The sequence below is a fragment of the Mugil cephalus genome, chromosome 20 (genome assembly GCF_022458985.1).
Source record: "Mugil cephalus isolate CIBA_MC_2020 chromosome 20, CIBA_Mcephalus_1.1, whole genome shotgun sequence".
NCBI lineage: Eukaryota > Metazoa > Chordata > Actinopteri > Mugiliformes > Mugilidae > Mugil > Mugil cephalus.
The window spans coordinates 4,769,530-4,796,647 of record NC_061789.1 but is presented as its reverse complement, the minus strand read 5'-3'; the positions used below and the strand labels follow the sequence as shown (position 1 = coordinate 4,796,647).

Below are 27,118 nucleotides of genomic sequence, written 5' to 3'. Positions count from 1 at the left end.
GTCGTTACCATAGGGCAGCGTGCTGAGGGCCTCTCCGTTAGGGTAGGGGCTGACCATTTTCTTGTTAGTCATCACCCTGGCGGTGGCGTTATTCACCTGGGGAGGGAGGAAGCAGACGGTCAACGGGAGCAGCTCGACAGAGGTAAAGCAAAGAAGCAAACAAAAGCAGATTACTGTATCACAAGGCTTCTTCTTCTTCTTCCTCTAATTTATTTATTTTTTTACAGTGGGATTTAAAAAAATTCTCATGGCTGACCGCCTTCGTTTACTCTCAGTGGGTCGTTTGAATGTTACGGCACATTTATTTGTGTCAGCAACTACTTTACATTCTCACCCTGTCCTCTGTCACATTCTGTTATTTCTTTACGACTTGAAACAAGCTGCTGGCTCACCAATTTTCATAGATTTTCTCAGGGGGGAAGTCTGTCTCGTTGACGTGACATTCATTCGTTTTCCTCTGCAGAATAATAATAATAAAACCGATCATCACCGGCCAGGACGTGAGAGTCAGCGGAGCTATACTGCACCAGCTGCTACACTTTTTACTCTCCACTATGTCGGCGTTTGTGTAGATCGTGGTGCGTGTCCGTGTTTGTGGATGGAGGTTGTTAGGGAGGGGATTTATTTATTATTTATTTTAGTCGTCGTGCAGTAAAAAGCAAGTAGAGATTAGGTGATTCGCTATGAACAGAGAGGAGGGATGCTATGGGTGACTATGCTGCTGATGTGCACATAAAGAAGGGGGCGGGGCTTTTTTTTAAGGCATGCACATGTGACAGTACTTCTTGGCGTGTGAGCATATCCCGTGCATGCGAGCTGACTAATGCTTCGGCTCCTCAATCCTACACAGCTGATTATCTCCTCTCTGGGCTTCAAAGGCTTCCACCCCGGCCCCTTGATGTATCCTCCTCGTCTTCCTTTGATGGGCTTTAAGAGAAGGAGATTGCAGCCCTCCGTAATAACCCGTACTGTCCGCGTGTGCTGTTCAAGTTGCACATTTCGCCGGCGCAGGCGAGCCAGGGATTAATGACCTTCTGGCGAGATGAGAGAGATATGTGTGTGTGTGGAGAGAGGCTGAGGAATGAGAGCGTCTCCCGTTTAGTGCCCATTAAGGCCTGGACTGCGAGTCACGTTTCTTTATCTGCAGAGCTTCGTTCGTTTTTTTTTTTCTCCCCCTCGTTGGAAGTGAAAAGGTCAATCAGCCTAGGAGGGCCAGCTATCCGACACCAATTGTCCACCGCCGCCGTTTGAGTGGAAACGTTGTCAAATGTGAATCGAGTTGAGGAATCCAATTAATGACGAGGTTTTTCCGCTCACGGGGAGATTTTAGTGCAGGGATTTTATAGTTGACTGGGTCTAACAGTTGAGTTAAGGGGCGTTAACTTGTGTTGGGCCCCGTTCACGTCTGGTGTTAACATCCAACCTGGGTGGACTGATCACAAGTGGGCAGGTTCATAAAGAGATAATTTGGTGTGCAGCAGAACATTCGTAGACGTTACCAATGATTGGCCCACACTTGCTAAAGACTCCCTGTTCTTTTTGTTTGATTAACACTGTGTATATTCAAAAATAAATAAATGCAATGGTTGTTTTCAGCACCACGACAATGTCAATGGCCTAACTAATACACAACTAGGGATGGGCATCGAGAACCTGGTTCAATTCATCGACACCATTAGCCTTCATGCTCATCCATTCCTCTTATCGATGCTTCTTCACATCATGCGATGACAAGGAAGATGGCGGAGAGACTGAACCAGTCCAAAGTGTGGAAGAAGACCCTGAAGAAGGCCGTTTGCTCAAAATGGGTTGTATTTCAGTGTATGTTTTAAACCTTTTCATTACGATATAGCCATCTTAATAACGGCTTTTTATATTTTTTCGAGCTAGAGGAATGCCTTGGACTAACTATTTATGTCCTAAGAGCACCCTCATTGTATGCACAAAAATACTTGCACCCTGGACCCTATTCATTTTTTTCTCAGTCCAAAGTGTGGCTTTGTTTCACCAGAAGGGACTGAAACAGCGATTTCACAACACACGGCATTAAATACCCAGAGTGACGTGTGTTCGACAATCTGAGGATCCAACCCCTTATCTCTTGTTTAGAAACTTAGTTCGTTATCTACGAAGCCACGAACGCCTGCTTTTTCTAAAACATAAATTCACAGTAAGATTCGATAGAGAATCAGATCGATAAGAGGAATCAATAACGGCATCGGTATCAATAAAATCCTATCAATGCCCATCATATAAAAACATATATCTGACACGTCCTTTAGTGTTTTAGTTTGGTCCCATCCACTGACATGGAGGACGTGGAAGTTATGACCTTTACTGCAGCCTCCAGCCACCAGGGCGAGCTCCACGTGGTTAGACTTTGCTTTCGAGGAGCTTTCATGGCGTCCACTTTTTATACAGTCTATGGTTGAAACAATCTACTGTTTGGTGACTACAACTCAAACCCCGGAAGTGTCCATACACACAATAATGTCACTATCATGACCAAATTAGCCTTTTCATAGTCGATTGGTTTCACGTATGTTGATGTCTGCCCACTTGTGACTGGATCCCTCTGGCTGCATGTCGATACCAGTTGTGAACAGGGCCTTTTTGTCATGTGCAATCAAGGGAACTGAGTTCGACAGGAACACATGCAAATCAACAGAGACCAATACGGGAGGCAAATCTCAAGGAGTTAAGGATTAATAAAACATTTATCCTTCTTCTTCACACTTTTTTTTCTGCCCTCCCCATCCAGTCCAACCAGGACTATGAACCCAGACATAATGAAGTCACATTTCCATATGAAACCAAACTTGTGGGGTTTACATACCTAAAAAAAAATAAATAAAAAAATAAATAAAAATAAAAAAGACAGATTTAAACAAAATATAAAAAGATAGGGAGAGAAAGAGGGGGTGCAAAAACATTTTCTTCTTGACAAAATTAATAATCATATAACACAGAAATTACACGCAGCCAAATATGGGCGCATCACATGACCAAGAGTGAGTAACAAACTGAAAAATAAATAAAAATAAATAAAATAAAAAAAAGAAGTAAAAAATTCAGCCAATCAGCAAGCGTCGGATGCAGTATAGAGACCAATCAAAAAACGATCGCAGCACTCCCACGTCAAACACATACGAGACAAAGATGGGCCGGGGAAGTTAAGAGGAGGGGGGGATGCAGGTGAGAGGTAAAAGAGACAGAGCCAGTCCATTTACAAAAACAAGAGAACGTAAAGATGGAGTGAAGGAAAAGGGAGAATGTTTACATGAGCAACACAAAAAAAAAATAAAAACCAATATCAATTAACGTTTAAGAACAAAACATATATACCAAGGTGCATCATTCAAATAAAGCAATTAGATTTGGTGACCATTCTCCTGAAAACCTCATTATATGTGGTGGGTTGAGAAACAGAGCACCAAAGGATGGAGGGAACAAAGAGAGAGGAGGAGAGAGAAAGAGAAAGAGAGAGATGGAGAGTGAGAGAAAGAGAGAGCAATCCTCATTCCCAAAAAAGGAGAGAAATAAAATAAACACGAGACACTATGCCAGGCATTAAAAACTGTGTCACAAACTAAGACCAGTAACACTGCCACTACGACTACTACTACTACCACTACTGATACACAAGACAGTTCACTACAAGAAAACCAAACCAAGGGAGAAAAAACAAAAATGGCAGCATAATAATAAAAGACCCAAAAAATAAATAAATAAAAATAAAAAACAAGAGAGCAAGGTAAACCCCATATCGGTTTAGAGATGCATATGGTTACACAACACTGACCGGTTTGGTGAGTGACCACGGGGAAGTTGCACCAGCCGTTCATGCGTTTACACTTGTGGCGTTTAATGTAGAAATTTATATTTACACTCTGGATTTGCTAGTAAAATTAGCATTAGCTTGCGAACATAAAAAGCATTTGTGTTTTTTTTTCCTGCTTATACAGCAAGTGGATCATAGCTATAGATGTGTAACTCTCAACTGCTGTGTTTCCGTTACCCCTAGAAATACTGAAAACCTAAACATCGCAATAAAAACTTAACGGAACGTAACGGAAATGCCTACGTTTCGACAAACAAATATCGCAAAAAAATGTTTGCCTCTCATGAGGTGGTTTTTCAGAAGTATCTATATAAAAGTGATTGATGATTCCCTGTCACCGGAGTCAAAAACAAACAAAAAAAAAAAAGATATCGCGAGACGAAACTCGTACAAAGCGAAATTGTACTTTAACGCTTTGATTTTGCGCAAGCATTTTTGTTTATTTTGCAACTATTGATATGCAAATTCACAAAGTAAAGTTTTTAATTTAAGCATTTGTAGGCACTTCCAGACCCCAGGAACTTCTGCAAAGTTAGTACTAGGAACTGGGAACGATTGTAGTTCTTAGAACTAGAACTAGAACTGTTTTCAAGGGCTGTGAGACCAAGAAAGAAGTTCTGGTCAGGTTGTTTATACTCCAGTGTTGAAGTCTGGGGAAGTCCTAATAAGCCCCTCCCACTGCAGCATATGTCACACATGCAAAGCATTGTGGGAAATGCAGGAAAGGGACGACGAGAGACAATTTTCTTATTATTATTTTTGCATGTCCACCAGTCGTTTTGACGACTGTGTACGTCGTTCAGCAGGCACTTCCGCCTTTTTCTGCATTAACAGCGCCCACAGATCCGAGAACAAACTTTCCGCTTGTCGCCGAGTGTAACAGCCTTTACTTTAGGGACCGTTACTGATGTTAGTGCGCAGCGGTTGGTCCAGACGGTTAAATGGTAGCCATGCAGCTAACAACTCCTAAAGTAGCACAAAAAAATGGACCAACAGTAGAGTCCAGGATTAATCGAACATATAAGCAACAATGTTGTATGTTGCAGAGGACTGACGTTGCTATGCCAACCAAGTCAAGTTATTGCAGTGGATGCAGTTCTCAGGAGAGCTACTCTCAGAGATGTTTGGTTTGAGAGACATCTAACGGTGCCGCTCAGTCTAGTGTTTGCGAATACTCCCTGGATATAAGAAGAATTTTAAAACTTGGTCCAAAAGCGCCTCATTTAATCTAGTAAATTAGTAGTTTGGAACTTTTTAAATTCTTTTTAGTAATTATGAAAAACTGGTGCAACCCGAGCCAGATGTGGAGCAGCGCAGGGTCCAAATAGATTCTAAGTGTGTATGCTAGTCTTGGCAGGGGTGTTACAACGTAAATATAAAGTCCCGTGCCAAGTTGCACCCCTGAATTGAACTCCTTCCCTAACGCTGCAACGTCCTGACTCATGTCTTTTTTATTTTTATTTTTTTTCAAAGGCACATTAAGTCCAATTGGCAAACATGATCTAAATGTATGCTATGCCAGAAGCAGGCGGGTCAGTGAAATAAAATAAAAAACAAAAATAATAATAATAATAAAAAAATAAAAAAAAAAACTTCAAAACTAGAGCAGACTCATTTGCCCGGCGGCCCTGCAGCTTCCACATTCAATCCAAGCAATTGTAGGCAGCAACAAGGAGCAAAGCTTCATATCATTTCTCATGATTTATTATTATTATTATTATTTTTTTTTCTATTAATCGAGAAGATGAAAACAATATACATTGAGTCCAATGGAGAATTAATCAGATGGATTGTAGATAGTTGTGTCATTGCACAGAGAGAAGGGGGTGATTACATTCGGTCATTCCCAGTGAGGTGTTAATGACGTGGTGGGGAGGGAGGGAGGGAGGGAGGGGGAGGGATGGGGGAGGAGGGGAGGGGAAGGGGCATGTGGAGAAAATATTAAATTATTACGCTAAAAGATCCAGTCTGTTGAAAAAGATGCTGTGTCCATCTGTGTGTGTGCGTTTAGAATCAGCTGTTGCCCAGAAGATAGTAAAAATTTGTAATTTCACAGTAGATCGTTCATGACGCTGCATTAAAAGGCCCATTTCAAGGGGGGGTGGGAGGTGGGTAGGAAGGTAGGAAGGTAGGAAGGGAGGGGGGAGGTAGGGAGGGAGGGGGGGTCAGTTCAGTGATAGATGTTTGTACACAACTTACCGTTGCCGTAGAAACAGCGAGTGGTTACCGTGGAGACTGACAACAACACACAGAAGTCGTCAGGGAAACAGAAAAAATATAATAAATAAAGGAACAAATAATCCTAGTAACAAAAAGAAACCTAAAATAGCCCCCTCCCCTCCCTCCTTCCTTCTTCCCCTCCTCCTCCTCCTCCTCCTCCTCCTCTTCCTCAGCCCCATGTGAAATTAAAATAAATAAATAAATAAAAAAACCCGATAGCAGCAGTGATACAGCTCACAGTACAGGAGAAAGAAGAAAGAGGAAGAAAAAAGAGGAGAGAGGATGCTAGCTCTCGATGCTCCGACCGTCGCTGAGACAGTCGGACCAGTGGCAGAAAGGTGTTTGGTGCTCTAGTGAAGAGAAGACATGGTAAAGAAGAATGGAGATATGGGGGTAACCTTGCCTGAACACCCCCCACCCCCCAAAACAAAATACAGCCATAAAAAAATAAATAAATAAAGATACAGAGTCACACCACCGTGCATCGTAAAGACTGGTTTCTGGCTTATCCGAGTCTATTCCAGTCAGAAAGAATGAGTCGAGGTATTTTTGGTCGGATGATGTAAGAAACAAGTGACTCATTCTTGTGTGGTAAAAGTTAAAACCACAAAGAGACATGGTCGTGGGTAGACTTGACTGTAAAATTTCTTTTTTTATTCTTTTTTTTTTTTTACCAGTCACCACAAAAGAACATATTGATTAGATATTATAGATAGATGCTAAAACAAAAAACAAAACAAAAAAAACGTGAGAAAAAAGTTATTCAAGTTAAAACTAAAGAAAATGAGGGAAAGACAAAAAGTCGACTGGCGAGAAGACAATGAAAGAGGAGAAACGATGGAGACGACACACGAAGAAAAAGAAGGTTGAAAAGGGAAAAGTGCAAACTCTCTTTCCCCCTTTCTTTCAACCTTTTTCTACATTTTCACTCACAGACGAAGCAAACGCACACTCGCGCATTTCAGTCGTTAATATTTCCCTGGAGGTGAGTGGGGGGGGTGGGAGTGGGTGGGGGGGGCGAATCATGCAGTAAGTTCCAATAACAGAGCAGGCTCGGCAAAACCAAAACTGGAAGGGGAAGGAGGGAAGTCTCGAACTCAGGCCATCGCCAGTGCAATAACACACAGTCAATAAAAATGAAGCTGTTACCATTGAAATTAAACCCCCACCAAAGTGTTTATGGAAATGAATGATTGGAAGAAGGCACGAAGGCCCGAGTGAGCTGAAGGCCGACCGTGTCCCATTCGGTGAGAAGAAGAAGATGCATGATCAGGCATGCAGAACCGCAGGCACGACGTCTTCTCATCTTTCTTTTCAAATTTTTTTTTTTTTTTTCCACCACGCACATCCATGCGGAGATGAGGACACTCTTGAACATCGCGAGCCCAAAACACAACCCGTCGTCCCCAGTTTGCATGCAAAGCACATGGACAAGAACACACCTCAGCTGTGGTGTTGAAGTATCTGACTAAAACTCTGCACTGCGGAGGAGCCATCACTTCCCGTTAAAAACACTCCAGCAACACAGATCAACCAGAAACACACACCATCTTAGAGCGAGTGGGGGGTGGGGGTGGCGTATGGGAGTACATAGGGTCCAGCATGGTCTCTTCTGTGGATATGTGAGGACACTCACCAGCTACTGATGTGTACAAGCACTCTTGTCATTTTGGGATGCTGCAATTTTTTTTTCTGCAGAATAAAAAATGAATAAACTGCACTGATTCTCTTGTGTTTTCTTGATCGTCTTCCCACAGATCTTGATCTTCTACATTAATAACTAAGTTTGCCTTCTCTGGACCAAAAGAAAGGGATGTCCCGATACGAGTACTGATATCAGCTCTGATAAATCAGCTCAGATAGAACCAATGCAACCTTACAGCAGCATACTATGTCTACACTCATAGAACCCGGGGTTATCAGAGTAGCGGATGTAAATGGCAGTAATGTCTCTTCAAGCTGGTTTTTATCTAAATGTCAATCACCCAAAAGAAGAAAAGGAAAGCAGGATGCAGAAGGTTAGTTACAACAGTTATTAAGATTCTGACTTAGCCTGAACGACATTCACATGCAACTGCTGCATAGTATGTCTATACTCATAGAACCCGGGGTAGCAATATGTAACCAGCACTAGCAGCGTAGGTGAATGTAGGAGAAATGCCTCTCCAAGCTACCTCCATCTAAATGTTAATAACCCAAAAGAAGAAGAAGAAAGCAGGCTGCTTATAAGATTATTTTAGTTCAGATAAGTGTTGCCAATGGTTCTTCAGTTAGACATAAAGTAGTTGGACATTTTAAATATTCTGACTTAGCCTTAAAGACATTCAGATGCAACTTAACCAGCATGCTAATATTGGATCTGATACCGAGTACTAATGTGCTTGCACTTGTAAATGAGCTCAGATACAACCAATACCATTTACAGCAGCGTACTACGTCTACACTCATAGAACCTAGGGTAGCAACATGTAACCAACGTTAGCAGTGATGTAAATGGCAGAAATGACTCTCCAAGCTAGCTCCAAGTAAATGTTAATAACCCAAAAGAAGAAAGAGTAGGTAGGCTGTTAATAAGAAAAGTGTTGCCAATGGTTCGGCTAATTACAGCAGTGTACTACGTCTATACTCACAGAACCCGGGGTAACAGTATGTAACCAATATCAGCAGAGTAGATGGCAGTAATGTCTCTCCAAGGCTGGTTTGATAAACTCCGATAACAAAAAGGAAGAAAAAGAAGATCAGCTGTTAACAAAGGATCTTTTGGTTGAGGAAAGTGGTCATAACATAGATGGATTTGAAAAATCCTGACTTAGCCTGAGAGACATTCATGTGCAACTTAAAACACCAGTTAAAAGGAGCTGGTAGAGCACAAACTACATGCTAGCAGGTACGTCTCTGAAGGTTCTCAGTCATCCACGTCATGGTAAAGGTGTTTAAAGAAAGGCAACTGGACTTGTACAGTTTCTTGACAACTTTTCAACTGAGAAGCTTCTTCAGTTCTAAAAAACTGGTGGGAAGCTGAGATTTGAGTTGAGGAAACAGGAAACTGTGGGTGTCTGATGGGTTTTACCCACAGTTTCCTATTTAAACCTCAACTTCACACCAGTCTCTTAGAACTGAAGAAGCTACTTGGATGATAAGGCGTCAAGAAACTGTTGCCTTTTTTTTTTAAACGCCTTGTGGATTACATGCTAGTAGCAACAAGCTACAAGCTTTGGATCAACCGAAGGTAACCACCAAAGATGCTCTATTTTGGAGAATTTAACACAATAGCATCAAAACAAAGACAGCAACCTTATCTGCAGAAGAAGCTTAAGTGTTTGGTACCAGCAAGCATCCACACTGAAATATCTGACCTGACAACGAGTGGTATCGGGACATCCCTGCAATAATGATCATCCCCAAGAAGCACTTGGAATTGAGAAATAAATATGCAAATATGCTAATCCAGCTGCGACCGAGACCACGCAGGGACCCTAATTTACTTCGTGTACAGCCAGTAGTTGCAGCATAAGGAGTGGAATACGTGACTAGACATAGTAAATGGTTTATCAGCTTTAAAAGGGTTTGCTACAGCCAGAATAAAACATGTCACTGACAGCCATAAATGTTACAGATGTCATAGGAGAGGACAAAGAAAATAAATTAAAACAAATCATACACACAGCCATGGACGGGTGGGAGACGCATGGAAGTGTGTACGTTCGTGAACGCATACTAGGACACACACTGTCACGACTATATATAGGCCTGTAGTCTATATATAGAATGAGTGGTGATGAGATGGGATCACAAGAGAAGCAGGTAGAGACAAAGTGAACTGTAGTTGGGCCACTTACATGGATACATTGGAAGCGTACAGGAAACTGACTTCTTCAAAGCGCAGAGTTTTAATCCAGACAAAGAGAAGTACAGCATAACTTTAAACACATCAGTTCTCTCCCTCTACTCTCCAAAGGCTACACGCATGCACACTAGGAGGAACTAGCGGTTAAAATGGCTTATTGACTTAACGTCCAGTGGCATGCACCAACAATAAATACGTCAGCACGCGAGTAACAGTACAGCATTCCTTCAGAAACCATTGGAAATTCAGCTGCTCAGCTTAACTCACTGTGAGTGGAACGAGACCACGAGGCACTAGAGGTGCAATTTTTTCATGCTAACTGAACAAGTAAAGTAAATTAAAAGCCCCGTCACCAAAACTGACTCAACACAACAGCCATTATAGAACATGCAAGAATAATAATAATGATTAAAAAACAAAAAAAAAAACATTCAGCTGCCTGCAGCGCCGCCTCAGTCACCATTTCCCATTATTAAAGTATATCAACCATGCAAACCTGTGCTACATCAACTCGACCCATGCCAGCGGACAGCCGTACACCGTCACAGTCACGCGCACACAGTTAGGATAACAGGTTTATGTACGGTTGTCTGCATTTCGGAGTTTCTGAACGGTGGCAGAAAAGCGTGGTTTCTGAAAACACCGCTGAGCGAACTCTGAAATAATATGACCAATTAAAGCAAGAGCCACCACAGCAGCAGCAGCGGCGGCGTCGGCGGCGGCGGCAGCAGCAGCAGCAGCAGCCTGCGAGAAAGGAGGACCGCCAGAGAGCATTGCCTCAAATAGAAATGTCCAGCCCTTTCTCCGTGGTTGAAAGAATGTATAAACACGAGTCCACGGCTCGTCCCTCGCGCCAGCCTCTCGTCTCTTCCAAGCCCATGCACCATAAACAGACAGACAGACAGACAGACAAGACAGCGAGAGACTCCGCAGACTCCCGCCGCCGGCCCACCATGCAGCCGATACGTGACTCTCTTTACAGACCATCACCAAGTACTGGACAGGACGCATGCAGAGTGACGACTGAAAACAAACGTCTCGCTGCTCGGTAGAAGTGGCCGACATCATGCATACACTCAGGAGGGGAGGGGAGAAAGGGGGGGGGGGGGGGGGTACAGAATCAGGTTAAATTAAAAGCGATGCCAGGGGGGGACAACAACGCAGGCTGCTGACTCCATACGAGGACTGATGCAGGGTAAACTGGTTCCACCAGTATCCATTCAGCTTGCTGATTGACTGAAGGTGGAGGTGGAAGACAGGTGTAGGTGTAGGGGTGTGTGTGTGTGTGTGTGTGTGTGTGTGTGTTGCACCGGTGGATGCAGGTGGCTGTCTTTCATTCTCCACACTGCAGCAGAACAGAGAGTACAGAACTAAAACAAAAAAACAAAAAAAAAAGGTCCAGCCTCGTCCATCATGCAAGAACTGACTCGCACACACGCACACACACACACACACAAACAAACAAACGCACACACACACAAATAAATCACCACAGTAAGCCCATGCAGAAATCCTGGCTTACAGCGGCTTAAAGTCAAAGTGATCTAATATATAAAGGCTAAGTGGCTGATTGAGACCCTGATTATAACAGCTTTCAAAAACTCAACACATGCATCAGTTTACGTACAAAACGTATAAAAAAAAAAAAATCAAAGTCATTGGAAAGAACTCCATAAAGTGAACATGCGTCAGTGTCGCTGTGATTTCCCAGCATGCTGCTTTTTACATCCGGAGCCATAAGCTGTCACAACCGCTTAGCCACAGCACCGGGAGAGGGGGGAGCGCAGGAGGATTTCTACGCCGGGGGGAGGAAAAAATAAAGAGCATCTGACAGCAATCTGCCATGCATCCATCCATCCATCCATCCATCCATCCATCCATCCATCCATCCATCCATCCATCCTCTCGCTGCGCTCCTCTCCTGCCCTCCGGTGCCAGCTACACAAACGTCATTCCAATTCTGTTGCGTGAGGAGTTGCAACGTCGGCGTGGCTACACAAGTTGTGCATCAGTGGAATAAAAGAAAATAATAATTGTAATAATAATAATAATAAATAGCCAACAGGTTAATGTGGAAATAAATAAATAAGTAAAAAAATGCTGCAGAGGAAAATTACCCAGCATGCCTTATGTGGTTGTTCTTGCACCCCCAAAATCATTCCCGCAAGGATTGATTTAAAAAAAAATAAATAAATAATGAAAAAACATACTGCAGAGAACCAGGGAGCGGGATACCAGTGGGCTGCATCAGAGCATAACACTAAAGGGAGGATGGGAGCTAAGCTAGCAGTCAGTGATCAAGCAGAATTATGACGGGAGCACAAGAGAGAGAGAGAGAGAAGACAAAAAAACAAAAAGAGAAGGAGAAAGAGGCGGAGAGAGATTACCTCAATCTTGCGACCTTCCACCAAAGTGCCGTGGAGCTTTTCTCTGGCCTTCTCTGCATCCGCGCTGGTCTCAAATGTCACGAAGCCGAACCCCTGCGGTACACGGCGGAGGTTAAAGAGGGCGGTGGAGGGATGGAGGGAGGGAGGGAGGGAGGGGGTGACAGGGGAGAGGGGTGAAGCACCGACGGGCGGACGTCTAGTCCCCGTTTCTGATCCACTCACCTTTGAGCCCCTCTCGTTAAAAATAATCTCTACGTCCAGAATCTTCCCGAATTGCTGTGAACGAGATTCGAGAAAGTAAATTAGCAGAAGCAAAACATATGAAAGATGAAACAGTTCCAGCTTCCTTGCACTAGGGGTCACTGTTACACAAACTACAATTAACACACCATTAATGTGTTTCTTTCATTTGATCTTTTTTTTCTTGCTAACACACTGACACACTTAAGACATTTTCCCCCATTTCACGCTACTTGAAAAGAATCGTTTCTTTGAGGGGGTTTGACTCCCTCAAAGAAACTGGACTCATTTAGTGATGATGTTACAAAAACAAACAAACAAAAAAAAAGAGATTCTCACCCCAAACATCTGCCTGAGGTCCGGGTCTCGGAAGCGGAAGGGGATGTTTGAGACGTGGAGGCGTTTGGGCGTCCCTTTGGCCTCTGACGAGTCTCCCGTGGAGCCTCCTGCTCCCGTCCCTCCTGCCCCGCACTGGACGCCCGCCTCGCCCTGAGACGCCTCCTCTGCTTTACCCTGGTCGCGTTGTGAAAGGTGAGGAAGGAGACGTGAAGGTGAACAAACGCACGGCACCATCGTGTATCATGTGAGAAATCAGCTTAAATTCAGGTTTGCCCCCGCCCCTCCCAAAAGTTCCTGCAGAGCTCAAAGTCTGATAATGTCAGTCTGAGTTCAGAGGGAATAAAATGTGAGCTGTAACGTGGCGAAGACGGACACACAGACAGACAGACAGCTGGAGAAAATGAAACGGGGACAGAGTTTAAATGCTTTCTGTGGAAATGTTTCATGCTCCACCCAAACACTAGTCGGCACCGTGTCTTTTTTTTTTTTTTTTTGGCCAGTCGGGTTCATTTTTGTCTCCACTTCCTGCTTCACTTTCAACAACGGCAACTTTTCGGCCGAATGTTCTGCATCTCTGAACCTCCTCGGTTAATCTTTATTTATCTTTTTCCAGCTTTATTGATCCAAAACCAGAGATGGGCACCGATACTCTGATGCTAACGGTAGCAACCAGACCGAAAATCAACGTAGTTTTTGGTGCTTCAATTCGATGCCACTCAATTTTTAATTAGCTTAGCCTCCTTAGCTGCTACTGCTGCGTCGATGTTGCACATTAACAGTTTTTCGTCTGCATGGATGGAAAATGAACCTCCAAAATGTATAAGACCAAAAGGCCTCTGTTTTTATTATGATAATTATGACAGTTTGTTGTCAATCTTATTTTATATTGGTTAACTTATTTCTTAGTCTTAGTTGTATTTCTATTATTTAACCTCCTAAGACCTGAGCTTTTATTTCATATGCATTTTTTGGTATTTGGTATGCATTCAAGTATCTGGAATCAGAAGGACCTATAAAAAATAAGCATCATCTTCGAACAGGAAGTATTAGTTTGTGGAAAAAAACACGTCCTCATATGTGGACACTGGTATTATTTCATTATTTATATTACAAAGAAGTCACCAAAGTGTGACAAAATATAAAACTGTTTATTTTAATACCTGAATGTGACCTAGCAAACACAGAACAGTGAAGTCCCAACGTCCTCAAGCGAGTACTTGCTAATTAGCGATGTCGTAGCTCGTTGCTATTGATAAAATGTGTTAAATTTGTGACTCATATCAAACTAGAAACATTAATAAGCATAAATTAATGAAGTTTAACCTTTGCTACCACTAGATGCAAACTAAATCGTCCACTAATAATGAGGTCAGTGAGTTTAAATGAGGCTGTAATAAAACGTAAAACTTCATGTCCCCATATGAGGACGCAGGGTCTCAGGAGGTTAAATTAATATTCTGTTCAATTTGCACAGCAAAATAACACGGAAAGTTTGTATGTTTTTCATTCTTTACGCACTGTTTCAAAAGTACCACACATCCCTAGTCAAAACAAATCAATTCGAAATTTTCAGAAACAGAAAACGACCCAGAAATGCTAAAAATGAAGATAAGCTCTTGCCCTCAGCGTAGTTACATTTCAGTTATGGAGCGACGGTTTGCAAAGGGGTCTATGTTGTCATCGTACGTATAAACCGCCTATAAACGCTAACGTGACACATATTTCTAACGTTCGCTAATTATCCTTGAAGTGGGGGTCTCCCCTAAAAAAGGCTCTAGAGTCGACTGGATTTAGTCCAGAAAACCTGTGTCGTCTACTCCAGAAATGATCTGGTCATCCAAGGTCGTAAACTCTCTAACCCAACCCTCTCTGGAAAATTTTCTGTCTACAGGAAACTTTTCTCTTCTTTTACAGTGTTTGTTGTTGCCGTTTCAGTGCAGCTTTTAGCTTTGACATTAGCCGACCAAGAGGAAAGTGGTGTTTTGACGCTACAGTGACGTGGACTTGGTTTATGACGGAGCTAAAATAAATAACTACTGAACCCCGATCATTTTAACTGCCCTGATACAGACTGGGACATCTCTAACTTGGACAAAGGTCCCATTAGCTGTTCAGTGGGGTGATCAGACGTCCTGTTTTCGAACCCTTTTGAGACCTAAAAAACTAAAAACTATCCCAAAACTTGCAGCCGCCCAATTAAAATAAACCAACACACTTCACTTAAAAACTAAACTATGCACCTGATATCTTCACTAGAGGAAAATTAGCTAAATGCTGCTTATAAAAACACAAAAATAAGTCCTGCAACCACAAAATATGTCGACCCGGCGCTCACATTGTTGCTGTTGCTGGCGGCGCTGGCTCCGTTAGCACCAGCCCCCACATCTGCTGCGCCTTGGCCCCCGGCACCAAACATGGCCACGGGGCCAAACTCCGTTCCCGTTAGCCCGTTCTGAGGAGGGGGTGGCGGGGGGAAGGCTGCGAAGGGCGGGGCCACCAAGCCGTCCTGTCCTCCTGTCGAATCCTGAGAGCCCTGTGGGTAGGGGGAGGAGGAGGAGGAGGAGGAGGAGGAGGGAAGGGAAGAGGGGGGAGGAAAGGAAGAAGAAGAAGAAGAAAATGGAGTTAACGTATATGTTCCTCAGTGGGCCTCTTCGCAGGGACTCTACCTCTGGGAGCCAGACGGAGGGGGTTAAAACGATCACATTTCACTCTCGTTTACCGCCCAGTCGCCCCCCCACTCGTCGTTCCCCGCCTGCTCCCTCTCCCTCCATATCTCTGACAGGCATGTGTTTTCAGTCAGCAGACCATGAAATATTTACAGCAAACACATCTATTATTAAGAGTCACAAAATTTGATACACGGGTTTGAGATACAAAGATGCGTCTGGGATGAGTGGACGCACAGAGAGATGAACGCTTTTATATCTACTGCTGCGTCGATGCACCTGTATTTCAGATTAAACGTGCACCTCGTGGTTGTTTTTTTTTTTTGTTTTTTTTTTTAACCAAAGCCTCGGGTCCTTTCTGCTTCTGTCTGCTGCTGCTGCTGCTGCTCCATCGGCCTTATCTGGTGGTGACTCTGCACTACTGCTTTGCTTTCAATCGCTTCACTCACTCAAGGACGTCCTGCATTTTTCAAAAAAAAATATAAATAAATAAAATGTCTTTGCAGCGAGAATGCAACAGAAAAGCTGCAGCAGAGCACGGGGCAGAATAAGCTGGAAGAAAAGAAAGAAAGAAAAAGGGGTTTAGGGTCGGGGCTGCATCCTCCACACCAGACAGCATCCAACGACATTAACCGCTGGTCTGGTCCGTGCCGTTGGGCTGCATCTGGGCTGGGCAACGCCTAGAGACGCTCCGTCTCCAGACGGCCTTTTTAATTAGGCGGAGTAACTAAGATGCCACAAAAGCAAATGGGCTCTCTCTGCTTCCCTGCCTCCCTCTAATCCTATAGCCTGGCGGCGGCGGCAGCAGCTCGCTCCTCTTCTTCTTCTTCTTCTGCAGCGATGAACACGAGGCCGTGGTAAACAGCCAGCTGAGGCTAAAAGGCCCATCTGCAGCACAGATAGCTTCTGGGGGTCTGGGCCCGACAGATAGTGGAAGGCAATCCAAAAAAAAAAAAAAAAAAAAAAAGGGATGGAAAAGGGAAAATCTGCTAAAACTAGTCTGCTGCTGCTGTTCTCGTTGTGGTAAGGAAAGAATGCATAAAAGTGGATCTGCTTTAATCTTTGTCGTCTGCGAGTGGAAAACGTAACTGTTCAAACGTAGATAATAGATCATTAAGACTTATGGGTTAGGCCTCTGTCTCCTTAGGTTATGTTATATCAAGGACTGAGTGTACTTGTCGGGGCTTGTGAGCTCATAAACCTGCAGTAGCCTGTGTTCAGTCTCTAAAGGGTGTGTCCTATAGGCATCTCCCAGCACAGGGCTCAGATTAAGTGCTCGGGCAGAAGGAGAGAGTGGGCTTATTATGCATCCTCGCTATGCATGTAGGGTATGTTCACTTTGGTATGATTATTGTAGATGTTTTTACATGTGCTATTCTTATATTTTATTAAACGTTTTGCTTTTACTATTGCATTTTATTTATTTTTATTTAATTGTTAATATTCTATATCATATAAAAAATATATTTATTTAATTTTATATTATTTATTTTGTTATTTTTATTTAATTTTTAATATTATATTATGTTTTATATATATATATATATATTTTTTTTTTTTTTTAACTGTCTTACACCTATTTTTCTTTTGCATTCAGACAAACCTTAGTCATCTCCAAGGAAATTGCTTGTTCACAGTAGCTCAGCTTTATTTATTTACTTTTGTATTATTCTTGTAGATTTGAAGACATGTGCTATTCTTGTATTTTATTAATATCTTTGCTTATGCTATAGCATTTTATTTTTATTTATTGTTATTTTTAATTTAATATTTTTTATATGATATTATATATTTACTTTTGTACATATTTATACATGAGCGATTCTCGTATTTTATTATTTTATTTTTAATTATATTATATGAGATTAAATTTATACATATATAGAGTAAAAATCTCGTAAAAAAAACAAGATAGTATAAAGAAAAAAAATTACAAAATTAGCATATGAGCCAATGTCCAAGAAATAGTAGAGACAGTTACAGTAAATATATGTATTATATATAGGAAGGACTGTTCTAGTCCAGTTTCCAAGATTTATTATTCTTTTTGTGCCGCTGAGACTTATGGAAATGCTTCTGACCATTATCAGTCATCACGTGTTCACCTCCACTCGCCCCACATTTAAAGAGATGCAGATGACCTCATACTCTATTTAGAAAAATCACAATCACTGACAGGAAGTTAAAGCTACGTCGACACTAATGTGCTTAAGAAATGTTGCCGTTCATCCTTCTCTGACATTTTAGGAACTCTTTTAAAAAAGATTGTGTCCTGTCAAAACCAAAGCTTTTAAACGTTCGCCCTCTTTTTTCCATAAGAAGTGATCAGCTCCACGACCAACGGCGAGTTATTCAGCTCGGATAACAAATTATAGGTGCTGCTGATCTGTGCCGTCCACAGGAAATTTAAGACTTTCTTTTCCAGTGTAGGTTCAAAAAAACAACACGTCTATCGTGTTTCAGTCTTTTTTTCCTTTAGGACGCCTAAAAATGGAAACGCGGCAGAAAGGAAGCAGAGATTCAGACTTTCTGAAAGGATGACACGGTGATCGACGCTGGCTCTGTAACGGGACCTTATCTGTCACTACCTGCTCCTTCCTAATTCCTCAAAAACATTTCTGGAGGTAAACAAAGACGTCAGCACTGACGACCAGTGACTGATTGAGCGCGGATGCTGACCTTCATGTCTGCGTGACCCGGTGGAATTATCAACTTCTAATCAGGAGGAAAGGGAAACGCCACAACTCCAACTCCAACAGCTGTGATTTGGTGTCGACTGGATGGAGAAACATTTAAGTGTAGAGTCTCTCAGCGTCTGCTGGAGTAGAGACGTTGTTCACTAACAGGAGGTTTAGGTTTCTGCGTCAATTTGATAGTAGCACAGAAGAACTGACTGTTTTGGATCAATAAAGATGAAACTCTGAAGGAAGGTTGACTGACGGTGTTGAAATTGAAACGTAGGAAAGTAGGAACAAAATTAACTCGACTGGCAAAAAAGACACAACACCAACTAGTGTTTGGGAAACTGTGCAGCTTAAATGAGCCTTAAAACTTGGTCTTAAGGTGGTAAAGTTGTAAATCTAGAGTAGGTAAAGGTCTACATTGGTCTCTGTCGACTAGGACTATGTCACTTTCCAGCCCTAAATTGCACCTAGTTATATCTCGTGAAATTTCGGAGCAAGACTCGTATGTAAAAGGAACAGGAATCATATCTGGAAATCAATCAGTCAAACACTTCTAATAAAACAACCTGAGCCTTTAACTCTCCTATTATCTTTCAGTTTGACCCCATTCAATATTCGGCGTCTCTAAAAACATGATTAACATCTTTTTTTGTTTTTTTTGCTTAATATTTAATGACTTTTCGTAATTTAATGAGTTGTGAAAATTCATAAAAAAGGAATATGTATGTAAGAATATGCACTTAGATATGATATAAAGCCACTTAAACAAATCTCTCTTGTATGCTAATTTCTCCTGAATCGTATTCTGGATGTATATGTGAGGGTTGTTTTATTTTAGTACAAACATAGTACCTGACGCATAAACTTTGGAAATTTTTTTTAATTATAATCATTTTCAGTGTTTTTTTTTTTTAACTCCTTCCTATTATCTTAAATTCTAAGGTAACAGAAGGGTTGATCATCTTCTTATTTAAAAAAGAAGAAAAAGATATGAGACTAGGGCCCAGGGTTAATATATATATATATATATATATGTACAATAATGATGCATGAACCAGATGTTATCCGATTGGCCGGGTGTGGGAGTGGGCGTGGCCTGTGCTCTGATGGACACGTCGTGCGGTAGCAGCTTTTGAGTGACTCTAAGTGCGAGTGCTTTTTTTAAAACGGGGGAGGAAAAAAAATTGCCCTCTGGCTTTCATCAAGCGTGGCAGGCAAGAATGAAGCTGGGGGGGTGGAGGATGGAGGGGGGGAGGGCGGGGGGTGTCAAGCATATTTACGTCAAAGAAAAGACACGGACGACAGAAGCAGATCAGTAGATAACTTTGCACATTTCGTGGACTGATTGTTTAGTTGCATGAGCACTTTTTGTTTATTCTGAGCCTCGGTGGCTGAGGGGGGAGTGGGGGGGATGTTCTGGGGTGTTTGGAGGCTAAATTCAGCAGGCAGACGAATGCTTGACAGGTTTTTGCAGCCCCCTCCTCCCTCCCCCCATCCTCTCTGTGTTTAGAAAAACATATGGTGTCTCAGGTAACTCGACCGCCGCGTGGCTGCGTGTGAACGCGTGAGAAGTGAAGCGGTTCGGATGAACGGGTCTCACTCCAGATGGTCCCTTTTTTTTTTTTAATTGTAATATCAGAACAAAAATCTGTTATTATCTTTGGTCAGATTGATTTTCAAAACGTTATAATTCAAGTCTGGAAAGTTTCTAGGGCATAACTCTCTCGTAAAGTGGGTGTCTCATTATTTCCTATAACCCTGACCCCTTCCTGCTGAAAGCCCTTGTATATTTTTCCATCATTTCTTTTTTTCCTCCCCCCCTCCCTCCTTCTGACTATATGATGCTGCCATGTAGGGCAGTGCTGCTCCTGAGTCAGCGGGTCAGGAATGCCTGTGTCGACTTAAGAGTTTGCCGTCATCCGTTCTGATCTTAATCCGCTGTCAGCTTTCATCTCTCGCCCTCTCTCTGCGGTTTATTAGTCCATCAGCTTACGCGGCGACTCATTTTTAGCCAAATCACAACAATCGCCTCGAAGACACGAGACAAAATGTTATTTTTCTTTAAACCTTTTGAGCTGGAGACTAATTATTACAACATCACAAGATGTTTTTTTTTTCCCCCCCCTGTGACTAATCATGCAGGGGAGGAGTTGTGCAATGACACCAGGTTGGGTTGTGGTTTACTGAGAAAGAGATCATATAAAGACAGAATATAAACAAGGCTGTAACTCTAGTTTTCTAAACTGTGCGCTCGCTGCAGACTGAGTTTGTGGCTAGTTGTGCTGCTAATGGACGCAGTTATATATCTGCTGCCATTATGTCTTGTCCGTCTATTCTGAAAAACCTTGTGCATGTTTACACTTCACCACTGCTGCAGTAAAAAACAATATATATTTTATTTTATAAATTTTGTATATTTTCAATATCTTTTTTAGTATTGCACTGAAAAGGAGAAGTTGTACACTGTATAATGGAAATAAAGGGCATTCTATTGTATTCTATTCTGTTCTATACTATAATTAGTGTCTAATCACTGACCAACCTCCAGAAATGATAAATTATGAAAGAAGCTGCAGTTCCTCAAATGACCACTTGAGGCTGGCAACAATTGTGAGTCAATCGCATTCGGGCCTTCATGTCAAAAACTTTTATAGCCTATTTCTAAGGTCAACTGTAAGGGACTAAATTTTACATTACTCACCCATTATACATTTTTTCCAAGCATGAAGTGACGCATATATTTTGAATTAGCGAGAAGCCGGAAATTTGTTCTTATTCTCGATGTATGCAGGAACGAGAACAAAGTTCGTTTTGGTCATTTATACACCACGAAAAACTGCTTCTAGTTCCCTCCCACTGCAGCGTACATGATACACGCCAAGATGGACGTCAAGAGGCACTTTTCTTATTATTTTCGGATTTGACCAGTTGTTTTGATGCCGGACTACGCCGTTCATACAGCGTGCACCCTCACAAAGTATGCTAACCTCTACCTGGGAGAGATTCATGCGAATGCTAGCATCTGAGAGTTAACAGTTCTGCCCGGTTCATACGTCAAGAAAAATCTGCGAGAACAAAAGTATGTATCAGCCTTAAGGTTCTGCCAAGATGGCAACGGCCGGAGACGCCACGCTGAGCTTCAAACTTGTTTTTTTTGGTTTAACTATGGGCGATATTACGGAGGGTTGGTCAATCTTTACAAGGGATGACCACTACCAGTCAAATAAAAGAGGAAATCCTGAAGAAAAACAGTTTGAGAGACGTACTGCAGACAGAGCGGCGGTAATGCTATTACCTCAAGTTATTTTTCTGACCTGAAATCAGTGCAATCACGGCGGAAAACGACAAAAAATAACTCAATAAGCCAGAAGTATCAACCGAGACAATCTGGAGACAATTTTAGGGCCGACAGACGGACTGTTGCTCGACAGTGAGCTGATTCCAGACATTTTCGTGCCCGTTTATCATCTAGACGCAAAGAGAGGGTAAAAAAAATCGGGCTTAAAAATAGTGCAACAATCCTTTAAGTCCTCTTTAACTGCAGTGTAACCTGGAGCTGCCCCGTCAGTGTCAGTGTCAGCGGCGGCTCTGCCCAGATCTGCGACACCCGGCTTGACAGTTTTTGACAGCTGCAATCATCATCACCGTCAGCATCATTACTGTAATCACACCGACAGCCGCAAAAAAAACTCACCTCGGGCAAAATGGCCTAAAAATAAAACAAATAAATATATAAGAATAAGAAGCGTTTAAAAGAAAAGCTTGGCGGAAGCTTGGCTTGAACGTACAACAATGTCTGGTTCCCAGTTTGTTTCTGGTTTAAGTAAATAAATAACAAGAGAGAAGAGAAAGGAGAAAGATTTATATAACTGTACACAGAGTCTAGTGTCGCTGGTTGAGCTGCGACACTTAAGACAATAAATAAATCGGCTCAAAAATAACATAAAATCACATAAATATGTTTTAAACTGCAGGATTTAAGCGAGGCCAACAAAACAAATGAGTCTAAAATAAACGAGCGTCTGCTTCTTATATCAGATTTATCAGCTGAGGCCCTGCAGTGTTCCTGCCTACGCGACAAAAAAAGGCTGATTCAGTCTTTAGCTTGCTTTATATTCTCCGCCAAAGCCTTTGCAGGGACAAACACTGGTACCCTGTGGTGTAGGAAGCGTTTATACCTGAGCGCTGACGTCTCGGCATTGTTATGTAATTGTGAAAGTCAGTTTGTGTATTTTTCTCTGTGTGTTTCAAACAATTAACAGCTCGTGTTCGAGCTTACAGAAGCAGAAAAGGAAGAAGGTATTGGCGGCAGACGGGGGGAGTTTTCCGGAAAGAGTTATTGGTATGAAGTACCTTGTGGCCTAAGCAATGTAGCTAACAGGGTATGTAGCTACGACGACAAACCAGACCATACGTAGACCCTAACCTCCCCAGAAAATACGGTAACACAGACCACATGAGCTCCGACTGGTCCGCTTGGTACTAGTGTATTTCCTCTTCAGTATGACCGACCGCTTCTCCATCTCCGCAATTTTAAAACTGATTGATTATTTTGGCTCAATAAAGACAGAACACGTCGAAGATAGACCGACTGAGATGGTTCGAAGCTACAAGCGTTCGTACGACTCTTCTTTGACGAATGTTTGGGTCACCAATACGGAAAGAGAAGCAAGAAGTAGAAACAAAAATTAACCCGACTGGAAAGAAAGACAGAACGCAGACCAGTGAGTCAGACTGATGAGCGGCCACAGAGGCATGAACCACACTTCAGACTACAGCAAAGATCTGGCGCACGAACTAAATCAGTCTTTAACTTGTATCTAGTCAACAATTTCAATTTTATTTCTTTATACAGCTTTTTATAACAAATCCAAATTGGCTCGAGGCGCCTTTACAGATGGGTGGGATGTAGGATTTTAATTGATTTTTACGCTGTTATGGCCGGAGCCGAAACCTTTTTGAACCCTGGTCCCTCTAGTCTCATAACAACAACAACAACATCAATGGTGCACTACAGGCATCGATGGTGCTGCATCAGATATTGACCCTTGTTGGGTTTCTAGGGCAGTAAACAGCGTTACTTCACCACTACGATGAGCTAAAAAAGGATTGGAATCCAGACTGTATGTTTGTATATGGGGTTTATGTTCATGCTCCACCATGTCTTCTTCTTGTACTACATATGTACGACAGCCTTCACACAACTAGATGTGGTTTTGCAATCGATTGACTTTTGCAGGAAAGATTCTCGAAACGATGCCAAGGAAAACCGGTCTCGTTTTGGTACGTGTGAACGTGATTCAGTCCAAACTAGTTCACAGGACATTGCAACAGCAGACTGGTGTTTTAATCCCTGGATGACTGAGACAAGCTCCCTTTCACTAGTGCGGCGAACACGAGAGGACGTTGCGCAAAACCAGCAGGCAACACAACACAATTCCTGGTGCCTCGCACCTAGACGGCGACAGTGAAGGGCCAGGGAACCTGGCTGCTCAATGACAGAATGAGACAGGCCCATTCCACCGCTGACGCTCTTAAATCAGAAGCTAAACAGATGCACAGCAAACTGACTTCACACCGAGCCGAGGACACTCTGGAAGGAAGTCGCCAAATTTGTAGAAACCATCTTGTGCCGCCTCTTGTTTTCTGCCGTCGTGTTTTCTGCAGAAGCATTTCAAAGTAAAGACTTAAAACTGCTGCATGAACCCGCTATTTAATGATGCAGACATCGGTAACCAAGGAGACGCGGGACTGCACCACATCTGTGCGTCGCTATGCGCCTCTCCGTGCGCGAACACTTTGCTGCTGTGAGGAAACACGCCGAGCACTTTCACACCTCATCCCACCGCATGCAGCCAGCCCCGGGCAAAGGCAGTTAGAGCGGCATTAGTGTCGGACAATATCACCGGGGCTTTGCGGGCAGTGGGAGAACAGTTAAGCCCGAGGTGGGAGCCGTTTCACACAGTGCATTAGGCCACCAATTCAGAGGACTCTGCACCCCGGCTCAGGGTTTAATCTGCGGTAACGGATTGTGTTTTCGCACGAGACGCCGCTTTCAAAATGTGGAGGGTCGCGAGGCACAAAGAAGTGCCGGGAATCCTCAGGGACGACCAAGACGGATGAATCTAAACGTTCGGTTTGGTTGCGTCTACCTCGATGTGCAGCCGCACTCCCACAAACAAACACCCACATAAAACCCCCGAGGGTTTCAGACTTGGGTGTGGATCCTCGACGGATTCTTTGAAGGTTTGTTGTAAACAAGTGCTCACTGGATAATCCTCATTTAATAATTTTCACACATCAGCAGGCCTGTTATGGAGTCATGTCCTCTGCAAGTCAAACTCCACAGTAACAGGTTCCTAAAGTGATTTGTCATGCTTGAAGAATATACATATATATATTAGATTTAGCAAAAAGTCACACGTAGCTAATCAGTTTCAGCACAAACAGAGCAGGGAAGTTGCCGCTGCCTGTTTCGCCTGCAGTTTGTGTTTGTTGACATCAGCCTGATATCTGCAGACAGCTGGCTGGCTAGCGTTAACACCCCAGCAGGTAGGGAGCCACTAAACAAAAGCTGCATCCACACACACACACAGACACACACACCGACTCGTGTGGCTTCTGTCACCGAGTAATGCGCCCCCACAAAACAAATGGGAAGCAGGAAAGTGGATCAGCATAAAGAGCTGCATATGCAAACCGGGCATTCCCACCTAGCTACGTTAGCTTTCTGCAGCCACCAATACAGCCCTGCAGCATGGATGTGCGTCACAAAATTCACAAAATGCAGGTAAACGGTATGGAAATATGAGTTTGACACATCTAGTGTGTGCTTAGCTTTAGCAAATCCCAAGTATTTACCGGAGCCTGCACAGGGAGTAACTCTTACCTGCAGTGTGCTCTCGCGGCGTGTATCACCTAAAACAAGAGCGCCGTGCCATAAATTTTTACAAAAGGACGGTGTGACTGCTGGCGCGTCACCTTCAAAGCGCATTCCCACATGAGACCGGTGCTTTCCACCCCCGGCCGGCCCTCACACCCCTTTCTAGCCACCACCGCTATCCTCCCGTCGTTCCCTTTGAAGAACCTGAATAATGTGTTTAGCTTACACCTCCTCAACCTCGCAGGGAACGGGGGGAGGAATAAGGAGAACGGCGACACAGTAAAGGTCTGACAGTGTGTCTCTGCGGGACTTTGGTGCAAGAGAATGAAAAGACATTTGATCAAAGGCGAGACCATAAAGCCACTGTGTGTTTAATTTAAGTGTGCGGGAGAACTTTATTTTATTTAAAGAGTATCCAAATGAGGCAGCTGTGAAACCCCGCGAATGCAAATGCAGGTTTGTTTGTTTTGCTTTGCTGTGCCATAAGGGAAGAGGTCGTAACAGCCGCGTAGTGTAACTTGTGCGTGTGTGTGTTTGTGTGCAGGAACAACTGCGCCTTGGCACCTGTCCCCCTCAATCCAGGGAGCGGATAAGAGCCCGGATGACAGCGTGGAGTTGGCTCGACAAAAAAAAACCTCCACCCTCCCGATCGCTGTACGCGAACTCTTAACGTTGCGGCGTGTGCAGCCTGCGCGGAGAAAAAGCGTGTCAACACAGGCCGCCGCCGCTGACTCGCATCTGCACGCATGTACCTCCCTCCCTCCCTCCCTCCCTCCCTCCCAAACCCGACACCCGCCCTTAGGCCCGAAGGAACCGAGCACCGGAGAAGAAGAGCGCAGAACAAGCTGGGACAGAGAGCAGCTCTCGTCCTCGGGCCGTCTCTCAGCTAAAGTAGCACAGGCACGCCCACCATATGCTAAGAGAAGCCTCGCACACGACATCAACTGTATAAACATTGAGATATCCTGCAATAATGAGCTATTGTCACAGTGTTTTCACTGTGCAAACGAAGCGCGAGGGACCAGTTCCTCTTTGAATATCGTCTCAGCTCGAGTGGCGCCTTGACAGAGCGAATAAATAAAAAAGGTAAAATAAATAAGACAATCGGGCGCAAAGAGTTAAAAAAAAAAAGTGAAAAGGAGCAGAGCTGCAGGGACAAGCCCCGCTGTTAGTCCGATTGCCCTGCCAACTATCTGACAAAGGCCTCACCTGGGCCAAGACACAGCGATCCAGAACAGGCCGGAGCGTAAACAGAACACCACATACTGCTCCGCCGAGCCAAGCGAGACACGTGAGCAAAATCATTAATAAGCTCGTTTCTTTTCTTTTCTTTTATGGCTCTGCTCTGGACTTACCGGTAGCATGGCTGGGTAGTAGAGCCCCATCATCGTCTGATCTAGAGGAACAACTCCCGGCCAGATCTCCACTTTCCTCCTCTGCGTCTCGCGCTCGCCTCCTATTCCCCCACTCTTGTGCCTGTGCTCGAGGACCATGAGCCGCCGATGGCTTCAGTCCACCACGTCTGTCTCGCACATTCAAATTCTCCCTCTTCCACCTCCTTCCCTTCGCTTCTGCTCCTCCGGCACGCAAGCCTCCGACTGCCTGTCACTCTCTCGACTCTCCCCGGCGCTGCTGCTGCTGCTGCTCTGATCCCCCCCCCCTTCGGGCCTTTCAGCTTCTCTCCTCCTGCCAGCCAGAGTCTCGTCTTCCCTTCTTCTTCTTCTTCTTCTCCTTCTTCCTTGCCTCTGCGTCTGTCATTCACACGCTCCCGTTACACCTCCTCCTCCTCCTTCTTCTTCCCCCCCCCCCCCCCCCCCGCTCTTGCTTCCTCTTGTTCCCGCCCCCTCTTTCAAAACTTTCCCTCCCTTTTTAAGCTTCAAACCCTGCTATCCGTCAAAAGCCTCCATCCTTCCGTGAAGACACCTAACCCCTGAGTCTGGCTGGGAAGCCGCCGTCTCCTCAAAACCCCCGGTGAGAGACGGGAAACGAGGAGAAAAAGGGAAGAAGAAGA

At 43.6% G+C, this 27,118-nt stretch overlaps 1 protein-coding gene across 6 annotated transcripts in view; it reads right to left on the bottom strand.

Moving 5' to 3' along the window:
* The window catches only part of LOC124998465 (RNA binding protein fox-1 homolog 2-like), a 64,649-nt gene that overhangs the window by 14,911 nt on the left and 22,620 nt on the right, over positions 1–27,118 (bottom strand). For 5 of the 6 annotated variants that reach the window (XM_047572896.1, XM_047572892.1, XM_047572894.1 and 2 more), the window contains 5 exons: positions 15,210–15,407; positions 12,875–13,048; positions 12,518–12,571; positions 12,296–12,388; positions 9–96 (listed from right to left, as the gene is read on the bottom strand). In XM_047572896.1, the coding sequence (XP_047428852.1) occupies positions 9–96; positions 12,296–12,388; positions 12,518–12,571; positions 12,875–13,048; positions 15,210–15,407 (607 nt within the window). Of the gene's footprint in view, positions 1–8; positions 97–12,295; positions 12,389–12,517; positions 12,572–12,874; positions 13,049–15,209; positions 15,408–26,462; positions 26,904–27,118 lie in introns of those variants that run through there. The other variant, XM_047572897.1, reaches the window with a different exon arrangement.